Here is a 21,570-nt window from a genome sequence, read left to right on the forward strand (position 1 = left end):
TTTATTATTTTTCTTATCGAAAATTAGAGAATATAAATATATCTACACAGAAAAAAAGTAAGTGTCAAATTAAAACTTATACACTCATATGAACACGTTCATTATTTCATATATACGCAACAATTTATAATCTTCTTAGAAGAATTTAAAAATCTTAAATTTCAACAATATTATAATCTTATTACAATTGTCATTTCAAGAATAAAATAATTACTTTAACTCTAAGAAAATTATAATCTCCGATTTGAGCATGTGTTATTTTCTATCCAACATTTTTTTCCTCTCCATTCAAGAAAATTATTCGTAAATAAGAAGAATATATTTTTCTTGGTTGAACTATATAAAATGTCTTCATCCAAACAAATTGTTTTTATTTAACGCAATATAATCTCATTTCAAGATTTACATTTTGAAACTAAAGATATTGTCAAAATAAGAATATTCTTTTTTTCTGTGTATTAAATATCTCTCTAGCTCTATTAAGAAAATTATAAATAAATAGAGACACAAGAGAGAGAGAGAGAGAGAGAGAAAGAGAAAAAGAGAGAGAATTCTGCAATTGAGATAACATATCGAATGCATCATTCCGCGGTGTGAAAGCACGTCGAGACTATCAATTGAATGTCAATAACACATCGAAGGCATGCGCGGACTGCCACCGACGCAGCATCTATCTCGCAATTCGTCTCGCGTTCCACGTGACGACTTGACTTTATGAATTCATACTATAAATTACATACCTTACTCTGCATTAAGTAGTGATCATGTTTCTCCTCTCAAACGTGTACATGGCAATTCACTCCACACGATTCTTTATTATCTGTCGCTGAACTTTCTCATGAAAGCGCGTTAAAATTACTGCGCAACGCACGATAGATTTTATTTTATTCCTTTACGTTTTCCATAGCATACATTTTATCATGGGCATCCTACTTGATCCTTATCAGATTCCATGCGTGCAACCGTATATTATGTATATAGCACCGCGTACTCGAGACCGGTATTCGGAATGCAGACCGAAAATTACGAAAACAAATGTATCAATTTCTGTTAAGATATGTAATTTTTAAGATAAAATATCTTTTTTTATAGCAGATATTTTTTCAATGAATATACTTTGTGTATTAAGAGTGTTACGCAATTGCACAAAAAAAAAAAAAAAAAAAAAAAAAGAGCGAGCTACTGCGGAGGAAAATGCGTAGCATTCTGAGACCACATAATGTTTCACCCTATCTATTATCTGACGACAATTAATCTACAAGAAAGGCCAAATTTCCTATTAATAATAATAAAGTTATTCAGGAGCGTTGACTAGCTTGATTGATATACATTTCACATTCTGTCAGAGAGAGATACATATTCACGCTTTCATAACGGTTGACTCCTCGCTGCCGCCGCGTTACTCCTTTCGTTCGAATGAACGATTGACAATGAAGGGGCAGTGTAAGAGGAGAGAAAAAAGTTCCAGTCGATGAGAACCGTATAAGAACGCGCGTGAAAGCGAACCGCACGTTGTTGTGCACAAAACGACGCGGCAATCGCGTCTCGAGATAAGTAGAACAATCACACATAATCATATGCAATTTATCAGAGAAAGTGGGCTAATACGAACTGCGTGGAGTGATATCTAACACCTTTGTTTCTCTCGCGGAGATTTAGAGTCTCGATTTGAGGAAACGCGCGAACACGCGCGTTACAAAAGAGAGACAGAGAGAGAGAGGAAGAGCCTACTTACTAACTAGCGTGGCTTGGCTTACCTGGCGGAAGTAATAAAGAAGTTTTAACGTTTCTTTTGTACGAGTACGTTTAACCTTTATGTACTAGCGTGTACACATACACATACAAGCGTAGAATGTCTATTGACGTCTACGCGATACGCGCTCCGTAAGCTGCGCTTACTTTCTTTCGACTCGATCTTAGCCGGGGTATCATGAACTCAGTACGTTATTAATCGTCATCAGCGTCGTTGAACAGCTAGGTTCTAATATATCGATGTTGTGCTAAGATACATTTCACGTCACTTGTTTCACATTTATCCAGCTTACATTTTCCACATAGCTACACGTATATATTTGTATCTGGATCTATAGAATGTAGACAAGATATCAAGATAGAAATCTACACCGATCGCAATCTATTTGCTCTCTCTCTTTTTTTTTCTTTAACTTAAAACGATAATAACAGACGCATGACAAACTTCTGTTTCAGGTACTTCAACGAGACATTAAGGCACACGGACGTATCGTCAGTTCAGTTGTCAAATTAGGAGATAAAGTTTTCACGCATCAACAGGAGCAGAAGCAACAGGGAAAGCAGCAACATCAATTTTCGCAGCCTTTACAGATAGCAAGATCATTGGAACGACGTTGGCATCAACTGTTTCTACTATCTTTGGAATGGCAGTATCACATTGAAACCCTCGTATCTCGTATAAGAAATAAGGTAAGGCATCTGTATTTCTTATCTTTCAAAAAAAAAAAAAAATATATCCCATCTATAACGCATAAAGAATTAAATTCTCAAAAAGGATTTTTTATTATTTTGTACTGAAGTGTAAACGCGAAAAAAATATTAAGTTTTTAAACTATGATTATTTTAATTTATTTTAGATTGCGATCTAAATGGCAGTATCACGTTACAAAAAGCAATATTTGAAACGTGAAAGTGCGCTTCTATCCAATTAAAATATAGACTACTGTCTTTGTCCTGCCACTTTGAATTAAATTTTGTCAGGATTCTTCTCGGGTATTAATCCCGCTGTGATGCTGCGGTAATTAAACTCAAACTTGTGAGAAACTACGTCAGACAAGATCGATCGACGAGCGAATAAGCGGGAAGCAAAGTGTAGACAAGCAATAACTTACTAGTGATTGTGCAATTGACGAAGATGCCTTACAATTGATGATTATTGGAATAGTATATTGAGTGTCCACTGCTATATTCCGTTTAATTCGAGACTCGAAGAGAAAGACAGCCTTAAACAAAACTATATTCTGAATTCAACTCACTGCGGAAGTAGGTACGCCTTTACGCATGAACAACTTCTCTTTTATGAAAATTAATAGTTTATGCATCAAAATAAAAAATTATTTATTTTACAATTTTACAGAAATGGAAATTTTAACGTGAGCTTAAGTTTGTAAATAATTTGACGATTTCACGGTAATTTATGAAATAGATAGATTAAAAGATTTATACAAGATTCATTCACATTATACAGGACAAACCGTATTTATTTATGTTAAATCTGTTATGTATAAGATAAAAACGGGAAACAAGTGTGAGTTTTAAATTGACTGAAAAGAATATTTTATTAGTCATTGCACCTCGCTACTTAATCCTTACCTCATAGTGTAGACAAATACTTAGTTTATGACAAGTAGATACGGTATAGATACGATAGGCCTTCACACTTCAACAATTTCAATTTTTCCATTGAAGATATAACTTTCAAGAAGGTTTAAGTTTTTTTAACAAAATCTTTGCCTTAGGTTTATCTAAATAAGTAAAGGCAAAAGACTTTGACATATTGAATATTAAAAAAAATATTAGCCTTATCCCCTCTCTTGTTTTAAATATTAAATAAATCAAATTTTGTCAAGAAGTTTTCTCCTACGGATCCAATCTCATTCAGTTATCTCTCGTCGAAAGTGGATGTAGAAATTTGAACAAAGTATCTCAGTAAAGCATTAGGCGATCACAACTCTCTCTCATCAATTCCGACCACGTCGTATGACGCAGCAGCGCTGATAGTGAGCGATAAGTTTATTAATACAAGATAAGTGCAACGTAGCAACGTGCGTGTATTCGACCTTTTTGAATGATAGTGCGTTACAGATATCGATAACATAAATTTATACAGGGAGCTGTTTAAATTGTCATTTTTTATCGAGTAAAAGGGATTCGGCCGTTTGTTGTTTCAGAACGCCGCGGCTTGCAGTAGCGACAGCGACGAGGAACCAGTCACGAAACAGCCTCGTCTCAGCCGCGGCCGATCGCGCGGCTCCGGAGCGGAATCGCCGGGACAGTCCGCTCGCTCGAGGCGTACGGAACGCGCGAAGCGCGTCGCCGGACACAGCTCGGAATCCGAGTACCTCGATCATCATTCAATCTCCGGAGCGAGGACTGATCCATCTGACAGCGACGCCTCTTCCGAGAACCGATCCGTCGGTGAAGGATCGTATTTCGAGGTATGTCAGTTCATCGGGCATATATGCATCTTCTCTCTCTCTCTCTCTTTCTCTCTCTCTCTCTCTCTCTCTCTCTCTCTCTCTCTCTTTTAGGAGTTTACTTTGATTCGTCGACCTTTCGCGGCAACGCCGATCGACCCGATTGAGCATCCCACTAACTTTGCATGAGATCCATTATTCGCGAATTGGAAAGGTTCCCTATTATTGTCATAGACTGTTGTCGTGACCGCATAGCAAGGAACCATGTCGTTACAGAAATATAAATAAGGCTTGCGCGATGAGTGAATCACGCAAGTAACGGAGTCATATTTATGTTCCGATTGAATGTAAAATAATCTGAGAAAGATAAGATTGACCTAATCACGCAACATTATCGATATAAATAATATGTTTAGGTCTAAATTTAAATCAATTGCAAGTCCCATCCAAGCTTTGTGGTAATCGCTGCAAAATATCGCGTGTCAAAACTTTTTCAGTTTGTATCTTTTGCAAAAAATGGTAAAAGACAGGAAACGCGGCCCGTGTAGTTGTTCCAAGAATCGGCAACTACTATTGTTCTCCATATTGCTGTCGCGAAACACGACTATTACAAGTCATTGACCTGGTTTTCGAACGCTGTTGTGAATCTCGATTCACGCGTCGAGATGTTAACTCTACTCCCTGCTGAGACATTCTTTTGATGATGGGCGTAGCTTGCTCTAATTAATTCTTACCGTTATATATTGCTATAACGATAGGCGGGAACTTAATCAATCTCGATGAGTGCATCCTTGTCAAGTAAGAGAGTCGCGAATTATTCTTCCTCCTTGAAATATCGCAATTGCACGAGTTAAACTAAGCGTCGTCTTAGCTTTAACGAAAGATAAGAGCGCGTCGTGTTACCACCACTTTACATCGCGTAGGCTAGAGTAGAGCGCGTTATCCAAATGTGTTAAGTGAGCAAAGTCTCGCGTCGAAGGCTTGCGAAGAACGGCTTCTGTAAAACGAAACAGACACAGTAAGAAGGCTGTGCACCACGGTAGACAGATCTTGACAAAAAATAGCGGTCGACTATGTGACAAAAACCATGGTATTCGCATCGGGCGACCGAGATCTTGTGAAAGATCTTAGAGAGCGATACTTTTTAAATCATAAATATTTTAATGCACGTTCAAGAATTATATTTTTAATTCTGATACACCATATATATATATATATATATATATCAACATTGTGAAATTCAAACTGATTTAGAAAATTTAGAGATAGCTTCAATTGCTGCTGTCAATTTTTGTAAACTATTTAGTAAAATTATGCAAATCATTAGTTTTAAAAAGGATCACGTTGATTATAAATATCTAAATATCTTACTCGATAATTAATTGCTTATCGCACGAGAATTTTCTGATAATCAAATGTGCAAAGATATAATGCATGATACAATATGCTTAAATTGATATCATAAAATATCAATCAATAACAATATGCTTTTTTCTGATACGCAGGATGAATTGTGTCAGTTGTGTGTGATGGACGCAAGGTTCGACGAACCGACAAAACGAGAAGCCACTAGTTTCATTACGTCTACCGCGGAGGATCGAGGGCAGGAAGGTGACGTCGAGGACAACGGAGCGAGCGTCAACGATATGCCGCCCACACCGGATACTGTACCGATAACAACATCGACGGCGGCGATGCAGGAGACATGCGACGAAATCGACGCGGCGGGTACCATACAAATTGAAAGTACAGAAAAATCTAATAACGGTTTGCGGACGAAGACCGAGCTTGTAAAACGTGGCAGAGCAACAGAAATTGCTGCCTCATTCAATATGTGAGTCGCATTGTTTATCCTTTCCACGCTTGTTTCGCAAACTCGAACAATGAAATTGTAATCATTTCAAAATTGATTATTTGTCAACTCTTTAATATTTATTTTTGCCGAAATAGCATAAGTTCCATACTTGATACTTTTGATATTTTTAACAAACCGCTAAAATGTTAGCTATATATTATATTCGACACTGGGTTGTTTCCTGATGTTTAGGTCTGATAGAAAATCAAAGAACTGTGCTACCTTTTATTTTAAACATCTGGATACCGATTCCGAGGCAGATTGTAGTCAACCAATCCAGGAATCGTCGAACACAGTGGACGATTCCTCCGAGGAGGAGTGGACTTATACTCCTGCTTGTCGAAATAATTCATTTATCGTTTCGGAGCAGCGCAGGACGAACGTTGTGGTTCGTCTAGATTTTGACGAAAGTCCGCGGATAGCTGTGTCAGAAAAAATCCATTTTACACAAGCGAAGAATACAGACAATGAGAGAGAAATATCTGCCGAACGTATGCATGATCATGATGCTCAACAAAAAGATAGTGATGATGAAAGGAAGAATGATAAATCAAGTATCCAGAAATTAATTAAAGAAGTGGAGAACTTGATTGGTGAAGAGCGACACACAGCTTCGCGCAGCTTTTCACAATTAGTATTCGAGGAGAAGAATATAACTAATAATCATCGAGCTAAATACGCGCGCGTAAAGGAATGGTTGAAGTTGAACGCGTCGAGAAGTTACGAGGGCAGGTCACAGGTAAATTAAATTAAATCGATAAACTCTTAGAAAAACAGAAAACAACTTAGAAAACAGTGAACAGTGTTGTATTAAATCGAATTAAATATTTTATTTGGTTTACAAATCTTGCGTAAAACTATAATTTGATATTTTTGATACTATTGGTATTTTTAATAGTATATTATTTGTGTAAAAAATGTATTGCACGAATTTTACATGCAAGAATAATATCAAGTAATAGAATATACGACACATTTATAATTATAGTATACATTACGTATATATTACAGCCATTAGATAGCTGTGACGCCAGCGGTGAATACACAACGGAAGAATCCGATGGAGAGAAACAATCGATATCGTCGGATGATTTACAGAGCAGCGTCGCGACCTATCGCCGATTCGAAGGCACTCTTGGGTGTATATCGCAATCCCCTTCACAAGAGATACTCTATAATTTTCAGAAAACGCCTGTTAACGAAGTATCCCCCGACGAGAATACGCCCAAGGTCGTAATGCGCTCTAAGCAAAAAGTAAAAGGATCGAGACCGTGGAGCGTTTCTTGTATCTCTCAAATCGGAAATAATCCTAATTTGGCTCAGATAAACGATTCTATTTTACCATTTTCTATTTCCGAAACTGCGCTTCATCAATTAGTTACAACTCCACCTACTAAATCCGTATCCCTGGATGCTACGTAAGTCATCGTTTTTTAATAATTCGTTTTTGTTTTTTTTTTTTTTTTTTTAATCATGTTTTATCTCGTGTTAATTAATGACTAATATATTGTTGGTGCAACTAAAAACTTATCACCGAATATATTTATATTGCAGAGGAACACGGAAATCATTTAATTCCACATCTACTTTGTTAGAAGAGTCTCTCATATGCCCTGATGACCGTGTAGTTAGAAATATTTCATTTCGCAGAAAGAAAAATAGGTTGCGTAAAAAGACTTTGGTAAGAGAAACGCTAGATTATATACGACATGAAAAGTATTTGTTGACATAAAAATATTTGTAGATTACGCTCGTCAAACGTATCTTTTTCTCATTGAGCTATTTTATAGATCAAGCTTGTACTATATGTATGATAAATTATCAATTTATATTTATTTAGGGTCGTAAAAGTGAATCTAGTTCGGAAAGCGTACATGCCAATAATCATTCGGCGGGTAGCGATGGTAGTTCGAATCAGCAACGTTCGTCTCGTAAAATGAATCTAAGTCGCACAATGCATACAGTTCCGAAAGAAAACTGCCACAGTCGTTCGACGACTCTCGTCAAATCCGGATCTTTCTCGGGCTGCACTGTCTATCAACAATTACACGCAGAAACGTCGCTTGCTAATAATTCTACACCGCTCAGGCTACTTTGTTGCAAGTCAATTGCTTCCACGTCGGAGATTGAAGGCGAAGATCATAATTGTGCTCAAGGACATCTCACTTACGATAATAATATGTTGAGTAACGCAGTGAATAGCAAAGAATTAACCAGTCAGCAGTTAAATGTAGATAGTGACGTAGAGATGAACAGTCTTGGTAACAATTCGTTATACGAACAGGCTTGGGATAATTATCAGGTGATGCAAAAAATTGTGTAACATTTTTAATAAATGTTTATAAAGCATTAGTCTATATTTAGCAATTTGTTGATTTACAGGAGAAGTATATGAGTGAAGCTTACAGTGAACCATTAGATGTAGAGATGGCTCGACGATTATTGGATTTTGGAGATGATTATCGAAATTTCCTCGATAGTCAATCAGAATGTGCATCCAGTATAAGCGCAATTCCTGCTAGTTCGCCATTGCCTAAGATTCGTACATATCATGTAGGTCCTACATTATTATTCTTTCTTGATCAAGTGTCCATATTCTTTCTATAGAAAAAACCAAAGAAAAAATGTTGCAAAGAAAAACTTATATATATAGATAATTCAATCATAATACATTAATAGTTTTTATGTATCTATTTGAATATTGTGCCATCTTCTTTATTGTGTTCATTGATAGAAATATTTATTCATAAAACATCTTCATTACTGCATTACTTAGATCACAGTCACGATAAATAAACTTTTCAAGCAATACAGAAGTGTTTTATTTTTTCTTAATATAATTATTAATTCCGTGTAAGTTTGAGGTGTCTCATTTGATTACGATATAAATTGTAATACTAACTTTCTATTATATGAATTGTGATGTCTCTCTTCTAAAGTTGCTTTTAATAGCTATATTTATTTTATAACATTGATAGATTGTAAATCTTAAAATAAAAAAACGATAGAAATATTATCGATAAATAATCAAGAATTAATATTAAAGAAAAGGGAAAGAAAGATAAAATATTAGCTAAGTCAATGTTAAAAATGATAACTTTTGCATTTATGTATGGTACATATGTGTATTGTGTATCTATAATATTGTGTGTATTCTACGAGAGAAAAAATATAAATAGGTGGTGCGTTATGTAATCAACAGTACTGAAATTCTAATCGTGTTTTAGGAAATTGGCGATAGTACGGAAGAGAGTGATAGTGAAGAGGAAGATTTACGAAAAATTGTAGAAAATTCACAATCACAGCTTATACTTGCTGAAAATTCTTTTGTAAGATCCAATGGCGCGATTCCTGCAGAACTCGTACGTATTTTGTTACTAATGTTTACAATAGAATGTCCTCCTGTATGTGTATCAAATTATAGATGCTTTTGGAGTACGGTTTTTGCTTTATCCCTTATTCGTTTTATTCGTTATTTTGTTTCATTATATAGGTGATAATTGTATTATCTTAACCTATCATAATTGTATTATCTTAACATATCATAAATATGCATGGATATATGTATGAATATATAAAACATAGTTTAAGTTTATGTTATAATATTATATTTCTTTTCCTATATTATTAGTAGCGTGTATCACATATTGTTTGATTAGACGCCAAATTACTTTTTTATAGTATACATTTTTATATTTTATATTTAAAAAATAAAAAATTGTGTTTTTGTGATATGAATAAGATTTGTAAGTATATCTGTATTTCAATTTTTTAAATTTATATTAAAGTTTGCAGTTTATCAATGTTATTTTTTCTTCAAAGAAAAAACTGAGATAATAATAGTTATCTTCCTCTCAAAATCTTTAAAATTATTTCTTCATTATTTTGTTATTATTCTCTTTTTCTTCTATTAAAAATGTTACTTAGCAAATGTCATTAAATCATGCATTATTTTCGGATAAACTATCATAATTATTTAATTGTAGGAAGAGATTAAAATGCGCGCGCTATTTTTTTTATTTATATATATTAGTTACGATAATAAAATAATGTAATAAATTGATCAATAAAAATACATTACTTTATATTCGACTTGTATCATGATAATGTATCATGACACTGCAGACATAATAGTTAATCGAGTTTACCTTTCTATCTCTAATAGGCCGAAGTGGAGTCTACGTGTAAAGAAAACTTAGGATGTTTGCAGACTGTATTGGACTCACAGAACGGATATTTGCGAAATGAAAAATATTTGAAACAAGTTCGCGGTGAGTACAATCAGTTAATTAATTTTATATCGTTCTGTATAATTATTATCGCTTTGTACTTGTTACTTTGGCCTGAGAAAACTTGCTCTGTTGCTTATTTTTTCTGATAAAATACGATAAAACTGTCTTCTGAAATTTTTATATTATTGCATGTTAATACACATATAATTAAAAGCTAAATTTGTACAAAGAGGCGTGAAACACACAATCGCATTATTTCATTGTATCTATTTTTTTATCTTATATTATCAGTACAATCGTCTTTATTTTTTTAAACGGGCAGATAGATAACGAAAATTTGAGTGTGCGTAATTTTATTGTGTAAAAATTTTACAATTCTGTCTTATAAATATACTAAAAAAAGTAACTGTATTCTTCTGTGCTAAAATTAACTGTAATTTACTATCATTGCGAAACTGACTTAATTCGACTACTTTATTGTTCGTGTGCACGACTCGTAAACTATTTAATTAGTAAAGACTTGGAAGAAAAAGAACTAAAAAAGCATGAATTCGATTTTAATATTATTTATAATTATTTTATATATATATATATATATATATATATATATATATATTTATATATATTTATTTTATTTTACTATACATTTTTATTATATATATATATATATTTTTATTTCTCTTATTATTTATGTAATGAATATCTTTAAATAAATCTGTTCATTTGTGTTATAAAAATAATAGCATGTGTAATATCTTTTATATTATTTTAATGCGCGCGATTTGTGTAACAATTGTAATTATTATTCAATAAATACGGTGTTTACAGTACGGTTTTACTAACTTTGCAGATTTATGTCTACTTGTTTTAAATTGAGGTGAAAGGAATAACGTAAAATTGTAAAACAGAAAGCAAAAAATTACACTAAAAAGAATATTAAGCGAGACAATGAGTATATATAATAAGAATTAAATATCTCTTCATAAAAATGCGTATTTTTAATATTATCTATCTATTAATAAAAATTAATGCAAAATACATTTATCACAATTAAAATAAACTGTGTAACGCACAATCACGCGCTAATGCAAAAATTTAAATTGACGTTAAAGAGAAACGTCACTATATACTTTCTACCCAACGTAGTTTGAATCTAATATCCGGGGAAAGTAGAAAATATCTAAACTCTCAATGAAATGTCACATTATAAATAAATTTCCTCGCTGCAGGTATTTCTTATTCCAGACGCACCGTCATTAGTAGTCATTAATAATTCGCTAAAAACTTTCGATTATTATTCGGGTTCGCACTAAACAGGGATCAGTGTCAAGTCAAGGAGATTAACGACAAATTTATTTCGATCGTAAATTTAATTAAATCTCTGACAGCACGTGCATGTGGGTGCCAAGGTGCGCGTAGGTGGACACGCATTCTCGCGATCGTAGATCCGAGAGTCTCTCTCTTTCTCTCTCTCTCATACCTTATATGAACTAACGACTCTTCCTTATTATTAGAGAGAGAGTGTAGAAAAACGACGATTTCGCGCTACCGCGAGCGCATCTCGCTGCTCATTCGCTCGCGTATCGCGGTTACCTTCAGGTGTCACGTGGGATCACAGTGCTCGCGCCCGCGAACGCGAATGCGTCGCAGTGTTTCGATGCGCTCGGATCAGTTCGGACGTCACCGGGCGTTCGCTGGTCGTAGTGTTTTATCTAGCTCTCGCGTCACGATTCCCTAAAAAAGAAATATCACGCGTTCCGAACGATCGACGCGACGTGTATTTAAGAAAGCCCGTTACTTCATCGAGTTTTTCGCTCCGACAACGCTACTCATTCTAATGCTCGCGGAAAGGGAGAAGATAGCCTCGAGCGATTTGCGTACGTATCTATTGCTTTCGTCATAATTGTCTCATTATTATTGCCCGCTTGTACAGTTACGTATACATAGTTTTGTATCATATTAATCATGAACATTTATCCTCGCGCAATCGATAATTTAAAGTCTCTCTTATAACATGTATTAGTGTGGTGAACGTTCGTTACCGAGCGGTTTCTCCGAACGTTTTACGGTTCTTTTTCTAATATAATTGCCGCCATGTTTACGCGAAAGGAGAGAACGGTTTTTCTGATGGCTCTGCACGATTTTTTCGAACGAAAATTTCTTTTATCATATCTTGTTACAACACGAAAGGATTTGTACTCTTATATCATTAGCAATAACTGCTGATCATTGTGATAATTGCGCTAACAATTGTGAAATTATTGTACGAACGGCTCATTTATTCCAGAACAACGGAAATATGAAAAAAATGATTGCATATATAAATAAAATTCATAAATATTTAAAACTATACACACATACATACATTCATATATGTAAAATTATGTTAGAAAATATTGAGATAAGAGTCGTCATTTTAAAACGGCGCGTGTATTTCAAATTTTGTGCATTTCTTTTTTTCTCTCCCTTTTTCTTCTTTTATTTTATCTCTTTTTTTTCTCTTCTTTTATTTTATATTTTTAAATTTGAAACATTATGGCGCACAATCTAATGCTACATAGAAAAAAAAAGTATTCTTACTTTGACAATATCTTTAGTTTCAAAATGTAAATCTTGAAATGAGATTATATTGCGTTAAATAAAGAAAATTTGCTTGGATGAAGACATTTTATATAGTTCAACCAAAAAAAATATATTCTTGTTATTTAAGAATAACTTTCTTGATTGGAAATGAAAAAATGTGGGATAGAAAATAACACATGTTCAAATCGAAGATTATAATTTTTTTAGAGTTAAAATAATTATTTTATTCTTGAAATGATAATTGTAGTATTGAAATAAGATTATAATATTGTTGACATTTAAGATTTTTAAATTCTTCTAAGAAGATTTATAAATTGTTGCGTATTTTGATTTGACACTTACTTTTTTTCTGTGTACACTTATATTAGAGCAACAGTTATATTAGCCGTCATGTTCCCGGAACTTTGCATTGTCGGGAACAATGATATAAGTACCCGTGTAACATCACAAATCCGTTACATGCCAAATCCATCAATCATCCTGTCTCTCGTGATATCGTCGTTTCAAACGTCGCGGCTGCGCGTTAACTCTCGACAATCGTGTCTGTAATTGTCGCTCCACTTTTCCAAAACGAAATTGCATTTAGTTTCGGGAAAGTTATCGTTTCTGTATCGTGTTGAAACATTTCAGAAACGCGAGGCTTGGGTAAAAATCTTTATCCATCGCGTACCTATATTGCATTCAATGCGAAACTTGCAAGTTTCTTACTTTGATCTATTTTACTATCTTTTATAAATAGCAACCGTACGTTATATTAATACGTTGAGTTTGTCGTTAATTCATAGGCATATGTCGTTTCCGCGAAAGGGGCGTCGTGGGTTGCATCGTTTAAAAACGTATGGGCGGACTGGATGCACTCGATGCCAATTTACGCTCTAGCAATCATATGCGACGAAGCATACGATCACACGGTGCATATATGTATCTCGTATGCACCACGTGTGAGTTTTGTTAGACGCGCTATTACATTCACGCTGCGTTCCGTACGGTACGTCATATCCTGTAGATCAAAACACACGATACTTTCTACATTTTTTCCTCAAACGTTTCTGTGTTTATCAACGATCTTTCAGATGCAAACACAAACACCATATATCGAAAGGGATTAGTAAAACGTTATGATACACTGCGTTTATTCAAATTAATATTTGTTTTTTTATCGACTATATTTATATCATTTGCATTGTATACAATGCGATTTTTATATGGAAAAAATGGCCCCCATAAAAGAAAGCGACCAACAGAAAAGAGGTCACGAAAGTCGTACAGTACAGATGTAAAGCCTCTTGACCTTTTAAGATTTTTTTTTTTTATTCACAATCGTTTTACATAACCGGTCGATGAGTAGTATATAAATCGTCACAGAACACCGTTATTATACGAATAACAGTATAGCTCTTCAAGAAGCTTGGAAACGAAAAAACATATAGGATAATAATTGTTGGTTTCCTCCCTTTCACCTGTTTCCTGTGAGTTTGCCAAAGAAAGAAAAAAAGGATACAGTTAATCGCACGAATGCACGCATGAGTGTTAGAAATGTTAAATTATCGTCATTTGTACTGATATAGACAAATATGAAGTTTAATGTATTATTATGTATTAAATTAATATATATGATAGCATTATGTTTTATTTTTTATACTAGAAACTATATACATGTCTTTTAAATTATTTTGATAAGAAAAAAAAAATAATAAAATTTTTAATTTTCTATAAATAATTCATATTTAAAACACTTAATATTCAGAATTCATCTTTGGTTATCTGAATATAAATAGACATTTAAAAAAGAAATTAATCATACAAGGTAAAACATTATTTGTTTGAAAAAATATTTTGTTATACTAATGTGTTGAATTGTGCAATTTATTTAGGTATGATTGAAAGATGGGAGACTTTGGCATCGCGAGTCGAGCAGGCGCAAACGGCTGGCACTCTTCATCGTGCGCTGGCTACCATGCGAACAAGATTTAAAGTCATACATGATCGACTTTTCGATTATGAAATCGTTCTGGAGCCACATCTGCTCGATGATCGTATTAATAGGATTGCTGTAAGTACCGTTTTAATATTATATATAATTTATTTCACATATAAGTGTAAAAAAAAGTTCATTTATAATTCTTTTTGGATTCTAAGTTGGATTCTAATTGGATTGCATATATGTATATATTACTTCCGTTTTCTCTTAGATGTAATTTAGTTTTATTTTTTGTGCAAAATGATATTACGTAGATAGCTGTTATCAACAGTAAGCATATTGTACAGTGCGTGCACTGTCGGTAAATATACCAGTAGAGTTATATCCTCTTCTGCTGTAGAAGAGATCTTCTATTGCGATTCGATTGATATTTGATACGGCACAGATCCCTTCTCCATCGCTCTCTCCTCCCTTTCTTTCTCGTTCTCTCTCGTTCTTTATTGTTTTTTATTTATAATATTTTAATGACATGATTATCTAAAATAGTATTAGTTGATATTAATTTAATATTAATCGAATAAAAACATATATTTATTAAATAAAAGATGTAAAAAGATATGTGCATTATATGCACTCTTAACAACAAAGTAAATTTTTTCAAATTACAGCATCAGAATATTCAGCCTTAGAGGCTGTGAGATAACACTAACGAATTTTGATATATGAAGATATTACTAGAGATATTTGAGTTGATGATTTAAAAAATTCGAAAAACAATTTCAATTTTGGACGTACGCGGCTTACTAACGAATTTCTCCAAGTTCTTTGGAAATCGAATCGAAATAAGGGAGCGCGTTATTGGAAATGTCTCCGGTACGCGGCGGGTAAGACAGAAAAGTCAGAAGCTCAGGCAGAAAGCTCGCGATCGGGGAGGAGGAACAAAATGAAAGTGGGCGAGGGCGGCGAACTGAGGGATGAGGGAGCGGAGGAGGCGATGGTGGAGACGGAGAGATAGAGAAAAGAGAGCGGGAGAGAGCAGTCAGGAACCAAGCAGAGGAGGCAGAGGTAGTGGCGTAAAAGCGTACTCGTGTCGCACGTACGCTCGTCTGACGGCGACGTGCTCGGCATCGCAACTCGCGCGGAGAGCGAACGCCGGCGAACCTAGCCAACCCCCTCGGTGGAGGTTCCAACTCCCCCCTCCCCCCCTCCCCTCCCGAGAGTCATCCCCCGATCCTCCCCGGCACATCCACCAGCCCTACCGTGGAAGCCCTCCGTGGAAGCCATCTCCCCTCTCCCTGCCGCACCCCCGCAATATCCTCCGCACCCTCCCCAGCCTCATTGCGAAGACCAAACACATGCTCCCTATCTATCATCAAGATGTATTAGCGTCCAACATTTGCCGGGTGAACTCGTCGCTCTGCTGCATTATGCACGAGACGTGTGTGTATGTGTAAGCTCGCGCCGATCCGCGCCGGACTTGAACGAAAGCCGCATTCTTGTTTTACATGTCTCGTTTACGATCTCATGCTTAAGGTCCCCGAAATCCTCGACGGGACGAATTTTTGTTTTTTTTTTTTTTAATTTTTCTTATTTTTTATTTTTTGACGCCATAAGATTCGTTTGCGGAAACTATAGCTTTACTCTACAAACATTTTTAGCCAAAAAACTGTGTGTTCCGTAGACTACATTAATATTACGCGATGCGGTCACGTTCGAAAACGCACACGCGCATCAATGTAGTCGTGCGTGCGGGCGTGCGTGCTCGCGCGAGAGGAGACCGTCAACAAACTGATTACATATCGTGGATGATTGTCCGGCGCGACGCACGTGGAGAGTTTGGCGATTGGAATGCAGGCCGCGCGGCGCCGAAAAGCGCAACTGCGCGAGCGAATACAGATTGACGCGCGCGAGACAGGATTGAACGTTTCGTTATGTATTATGCATCGCTAAGCGGCACACTATTGGGACATTGTACGTGTGCATTCAGCGGCACGTACATTCGACACGATTCGATCAAGGCTCGTCACCTGCTGATTATGCTATTGCGTCATATCCGGATAAATATTTACCGTTACAATTCGCTCTCATTGGTAGAACTTTACGCTTTATTCAATCAACCTTATGCGATAATTTTGCGAAAGATATTTTGTTTCAGATGTGAAGAATCGATGAAACGTTAGTTGCAATTAATACAATCTCTCAGTTGGATTAAATTGAAAATTGATATTGCATATATGACGGCACTTTATCATATCAAAATTTAATTTATTGTGGTAGATTATTTTAAAATTGAAAATTTCTCTCTCTCTCTCTCTCTCTCTTTCTCTTTATTTTTATTTCTCTTCTTAACATTTATTCTTGCAAGGTTGAGTTCTTGCATCATAGCGAAAAGAAACGTGTGGAACGCGATACTATGAGGGGGCTACGTGGCACAATTAAAATACTGGCAGTGGATCTCCGTTCCACTTAGTATCGCGGAATTACGAGACGTAAAAAGCTAATTCTCTACTTTTACGGGGTACGTGCTCGACGGTATGACCGGGACGGGGGACGGCCTCATAGACATGCAGGTCCCGAACGCGCAGAGCGACCGCTGTGTATACCGAATTCGAATCAATTGATTGGCTGTTGATTGGAAATTGAATTAGATCGGAATGTGCGTGTCTGCGTTGCGAGGGCCTCGGCGGACGAGCAAGGGTAGAATGGTGGTGGCTGCCGCTGGTTATGCGTCGTTGATGCTGATGGCGGCGGTGGCAGCAGCAGCGACGAAGAGAAGCGTAGCAGCAGCAGCAGCAGCAGCAGCAGCAGCAGGAGGGTGGTTACGAAAAGAGGGGAGAAGCGGCGCGGTCGCTTCTGCCTTTGCTATGCGTTCGGAATATCAATGACAACCACTTTTCGCCGGACAGCGGAGCAAATCCACGCCGCGCACTTCGCAAAACCACCCGCGTTGGGGACCCGCTCTCCTTTTCATCGCGCGATTTGCCCCGCTTGACGACACAAACAAAACCTAGACGACTAACTGCCAGCTGCTTATAATGACGGGAATGAGGAGTTGTGTATTTTGATTAAAATTTTTCATTTTGAGAAAAAAAAAAAAAAAAAAAAAAAAGAAACACCAATGAGTGCCAGTATCATCGAGCTGTCATTTAAAATACTGCAAACTAGTATTTATCAGCGACAGTGCATAGCTAAATATAAGGGTTGTAGGAACACGCGTACGATGCAGTAACCACGTCACGTTGTCACATCCCCGTCGTCCTACCGCGGGACGCGCTACCCGACGAGGACCGCATAAATAAACCCAGGTTTACGACGGCGACGTAGGGCGACGTGTAAGAGAACGAAAACGAGAGCTCTGCGTTTCTCTTCTCTTCCCCGTTCCATTTCTCTCGCTCATCGCGTGACGAGGAGGAGACCTCAGGGAAGCTCGTAAAGCTCGTCCTTGCGGTCATCTCGCGCGTCTTATATCCTCTGCCTCGTCTCTTCCGTTCTTTAAAAGTAATTTCCTTCTCTTCTACCGGAGGACTACCGAACGGTGTTTGCTATATCGACGTGCTACATCTTCGTCGATCATGCGTTCGTCAAGTACGAAATGTTGATTCTTTTATACGTTTGCGTATCAAAAATCAATTTAGGAGACACGAGGATAAATAAATCACGGAATGTTATGTCGATCGGCATACATGTCAAGAAAGTATTTCGATGTTTCGAACTATACGGTACATAAAAAAAAGTATCTCACTTAGATCTCTACCACGTGTATCTGTTCTTAGCAGGAGTTCTTAGTCCACGGCCACTTTATACATCACCTTCACCCTCGAGCGACCCCTGCGCGTTTGCCCCTGCACCGCGCGGGTAATTCGTTTGAGTTAGACGAGCCAACCAGCTACTAAAAATGTATATTTTATGTTCGCAGGCCGACATAGCTGTTCTGAATGACCGCAAGACTGCGATGCTCGCGTTGAATGTCTCCGCGCATCGACTGATCACCGATCTCGGTGCTTCGGCGCCCTTAATCTGCACAGCCCTCAAGGACGATGTGGCGGATCTTTATAGGATATACGACGAGACCTTGCAAAAGTGAGTGATCAATTTTGCACATTTTATATCACTTAACTTTCTTAAATCAATTTTTGAGAATAAAACAAAAGAGCTTGTATATAAACTGTATTCTACTTAAATTGTAAACTACACGTTTATATCGCTTTACTTTGATTGTTTTATCAACGTACAAATTTAATCAATTAGAAATTCCTCTTCATGAATAAAAGCCTATTAATACATGACGCGATGTGGATTTTGGAGAAATTACGCTACATTAATACGAGAAATGGTTCGATAGTTTCCTTGATTAATTTGGAGTATATCTTAACTACGGGGTTCAATGTTTTATATCCCGTACAGAATAGTCGGTACTGGATCATTGGCTGGCCGTTTGCCGGCCGACGTGTGACGTTAGGCAAATATTTTGAGAGGTAATGAAGCCACCAAAGCAAACAGCGGAAACCGAGAGCGGCATAGGTACCGCCAGTAAGGGCTCTTCTCGTTGGGATTTTGACCCGTGTCGCGGGATTACTAGCTTTAACGGAGATCGCGTTTAATCACGGACCTTTTCTACGTGACGGCTCCGACAGAAAAGCGAACCGATCGGCATTCAAAGGGTCAATGCAATATTCAATTCTCTACGATATTTTTTTTTTATCAACCTTATCGATTTTTTATTGGCATGGAATATAAATTATACATCTTTTTATTTCTTTTATAAATAATTTTTTAACTATAAATTTCTATTTTCATCTATACATAATTAGTTTTAATTTTTAAAAATGTAAGTAATTTTAATTTACAAATTAGCCATCTCTATATGTATATAAAAATATTTAATATTATCGAAATTAATTTAGTCATAAGAAATTTTTTAAAAGTCTGCGATTCTTTATGATTGTTTAATCACATAAATTATTAACTGTCTTAAAAAATGATATAATATTTTTGCAATGATACTTGCAATAAGCAAAGAATAGTTAGCGCGATCATTACAACCCCCTCTTAATTTCCATATGAGCACTCGAGTCCCCTTTTTGATAGGGGTTTAGGCCATTCAAAGGGGTTTACCACTGACCCATTGGGGTTTGCAGAGGTCAATCCTATCCCTACGTTTGGTATGGAGAGACACTTCTATTCTTGTGGCGGGAGATGATTTCCACAAAGAATAGTTATCGAACCTTTTGAATTATTCGCACAATTAATGGATAATTTATTAACAAATGAAAAAAAAATACTATATAAAATTGTTATCAACTTTGTAAAAATATCCGTATTTGATAAACTTATCAACTTTTCACCTTTCTGACGAATACGCCAATGCGGGAAAGAGACAAAATCAGCCTTCTTCGATTCATTCCTACATTCGCTAGGGACGTTGAGATTGACCTGGAATAAAGTGTTTTTATTTGCCGATAGTGCCGGAGGGAGGGCCCACTAATAATTCGACGTCTTAATGTTTACAGAACGGCTTTACCCTCTTTCCGTTTTTTATTGTATTGACTTGCATGATTTTTCTGCACAAATTTGCTTCGCGTTCTTTATATTCACCCTTTCAGAAATAATGAATAATTCATATGAAATAAACGAAATAAAGAAAAAGAGATTTTTTTTTCTCTCTGTCTCTGTCAAAGTGTTAACATTTTTTTTAAATATTATGTCGTGTACATTATATTGATATTTTAAATATCTATAGTGTGACGCGAAGAAAGCCGTATAATCATTACAGTAAAATAGCTTTGCAATGTGGCGCAGTTTATAAATGTGCGCATCGGCACTTTTCTTTTCAGATGTAATCAGCAGCTGCGCGCCTTGCAAGATGTACAACAGTTCGGTACATGCTTGGCCGAACTCCAATCCGCTCTGCAGAGGGACAAAGAATCTTTGGCGGTCTTGGACGTAGCCCTGCAAGCGGGTGCCACTCCGAGAATCGCTTCCTCCGTCAGTCACTTTGCCCGGCTTCTGTCCGAGAGACAAGACATCAATTGTCAGGTATTGTTTCCGCGATTAAAAATCTTTAATCTATTTAATTGAATAATTATTATAATAGAATTTTGTGTGCGTATAGTAATCATTTTTCAAAGTTTTAAAGAATTTTTGAGTTACATTTCGCCGTTTTTTTTTAATTTTTTTTTTTTTTTTTTTTTTTTTTTTTTTGTGCAAATCATTTTTATCGAATACTTTCGTAGCTCACGATATTTCTCAACACGCCCAGGATTAAAGTTAGCAAACTACGAAATCTTTCCCAAATCGTTTGTCAGATATCCCCATCGCGTTCTTGATTTTCAATCGGTTAGATGGCTGTTAGCAATTATTCAAGGCCGAGTGGATGGGGTAACGGTTCCCAGAGGTATCGCTTGTGTGCATAAAACCATTTCCCCGCATAGATTGGGAGAGTCGCGGGTCCCAGGGATGTAACTTACCTAAAGGAAAGCGAGATTATAATGCGGATTGTATATCCCGTATTTCCGATACGTCACGCTAAATCGCTTCGCAAATTGCGTTCCTTGGATTACGCGGTACAGATTTGCCGTGAAGATATCGTATCGACCTTCTCCTTCTTTCGATTAGCACATATGCTATTAAGCAATAAAATCATATCTTGCTCGAATCATATCGTGCCATCAAATTTATTATATCCGACGATGCTTTAAAAATGTATGCAAATCTCTAGTTTTTTGTTTTATCATTTAAATTGTGCCAAGCTGTGTTAAAATCATTTAGAAAATAAAAATTACACATACACGAGAGTGTATATACATATTG

The 21,570-nt window shown here is 36.1% G+C and overlaps 1 protein-coding gene across 1 annotated transcript in view; it reads left to right on the top strand.

Annotated features, from left to right (window-relative positions):
- Window positions 1-21,570, top strand: part of LOC140662841 (uncharacterized) — a 45,466-nt gene that overhangs the window by 11,314 nt on the left and 12,582 nt on the right. The window contains exons 7-19 of the mRNA XM_072886495.1: window positions 2,209-2,442; window positions 3,924-4,190; window positions 5,675-6,003; window positions 6,217-6,763; window positions 7,036-7,442; window positions 7,579-7,705; window positions 7,865-8,326; window positions 8,407-8,577; window positions 9,252-9,386; window positions 10,190-10,295; window positions 14,714-14,892; window positions 18,677-18,840; window positions 20,595-20,796. Coding sequence (XP_072742596.1) covers window positions 2,209-2,442; window positions 3,924-4,190; window positions 5,675-6,003; window positions 6,217-6,763; window positions 7,036-7,442; window positions 7,579-7,705; window positions 7,865-8,326; window positions 8,407-8,577; window positions 9,252-9,386; window positions 10,190-10,295; window positions 14,714-14,892; window positions 18,677-18,840; window positions 20,595-20,796 — 3,330 coding nt within the window. The remainder of the gene's footprint in view (window positions 1-2,208; window positions 2,443-3,923; window positions 4,191-5,674; window positions 6,004-6,216; window positions 6,764-7,035; window positions 7,443-7,578; window positions 7,706-7,864; window positions 8,327-8,406; window positions 8,578-9,251; window positions 9,387-10,189; window positions 10,296-14,713; window positions 14,893-18,676; window positions 18,841-20,594; window positions 20,797-21,570) is intronic.

Source organism: Anoplolepis gracilipes, chromosome 2, assembly GCF_047496725.1.
Source record: "Anoplolepis gracilipes chromosome 2, ASM4749672v1, whole genome shotgun sequence".
Lineage (NCBI taxonomy): Eukaryota > Metazoa > Arthropoda > Insecta > Hymenoptera > Formicidae > Anoplolepis > Anoplolepis gracilipes.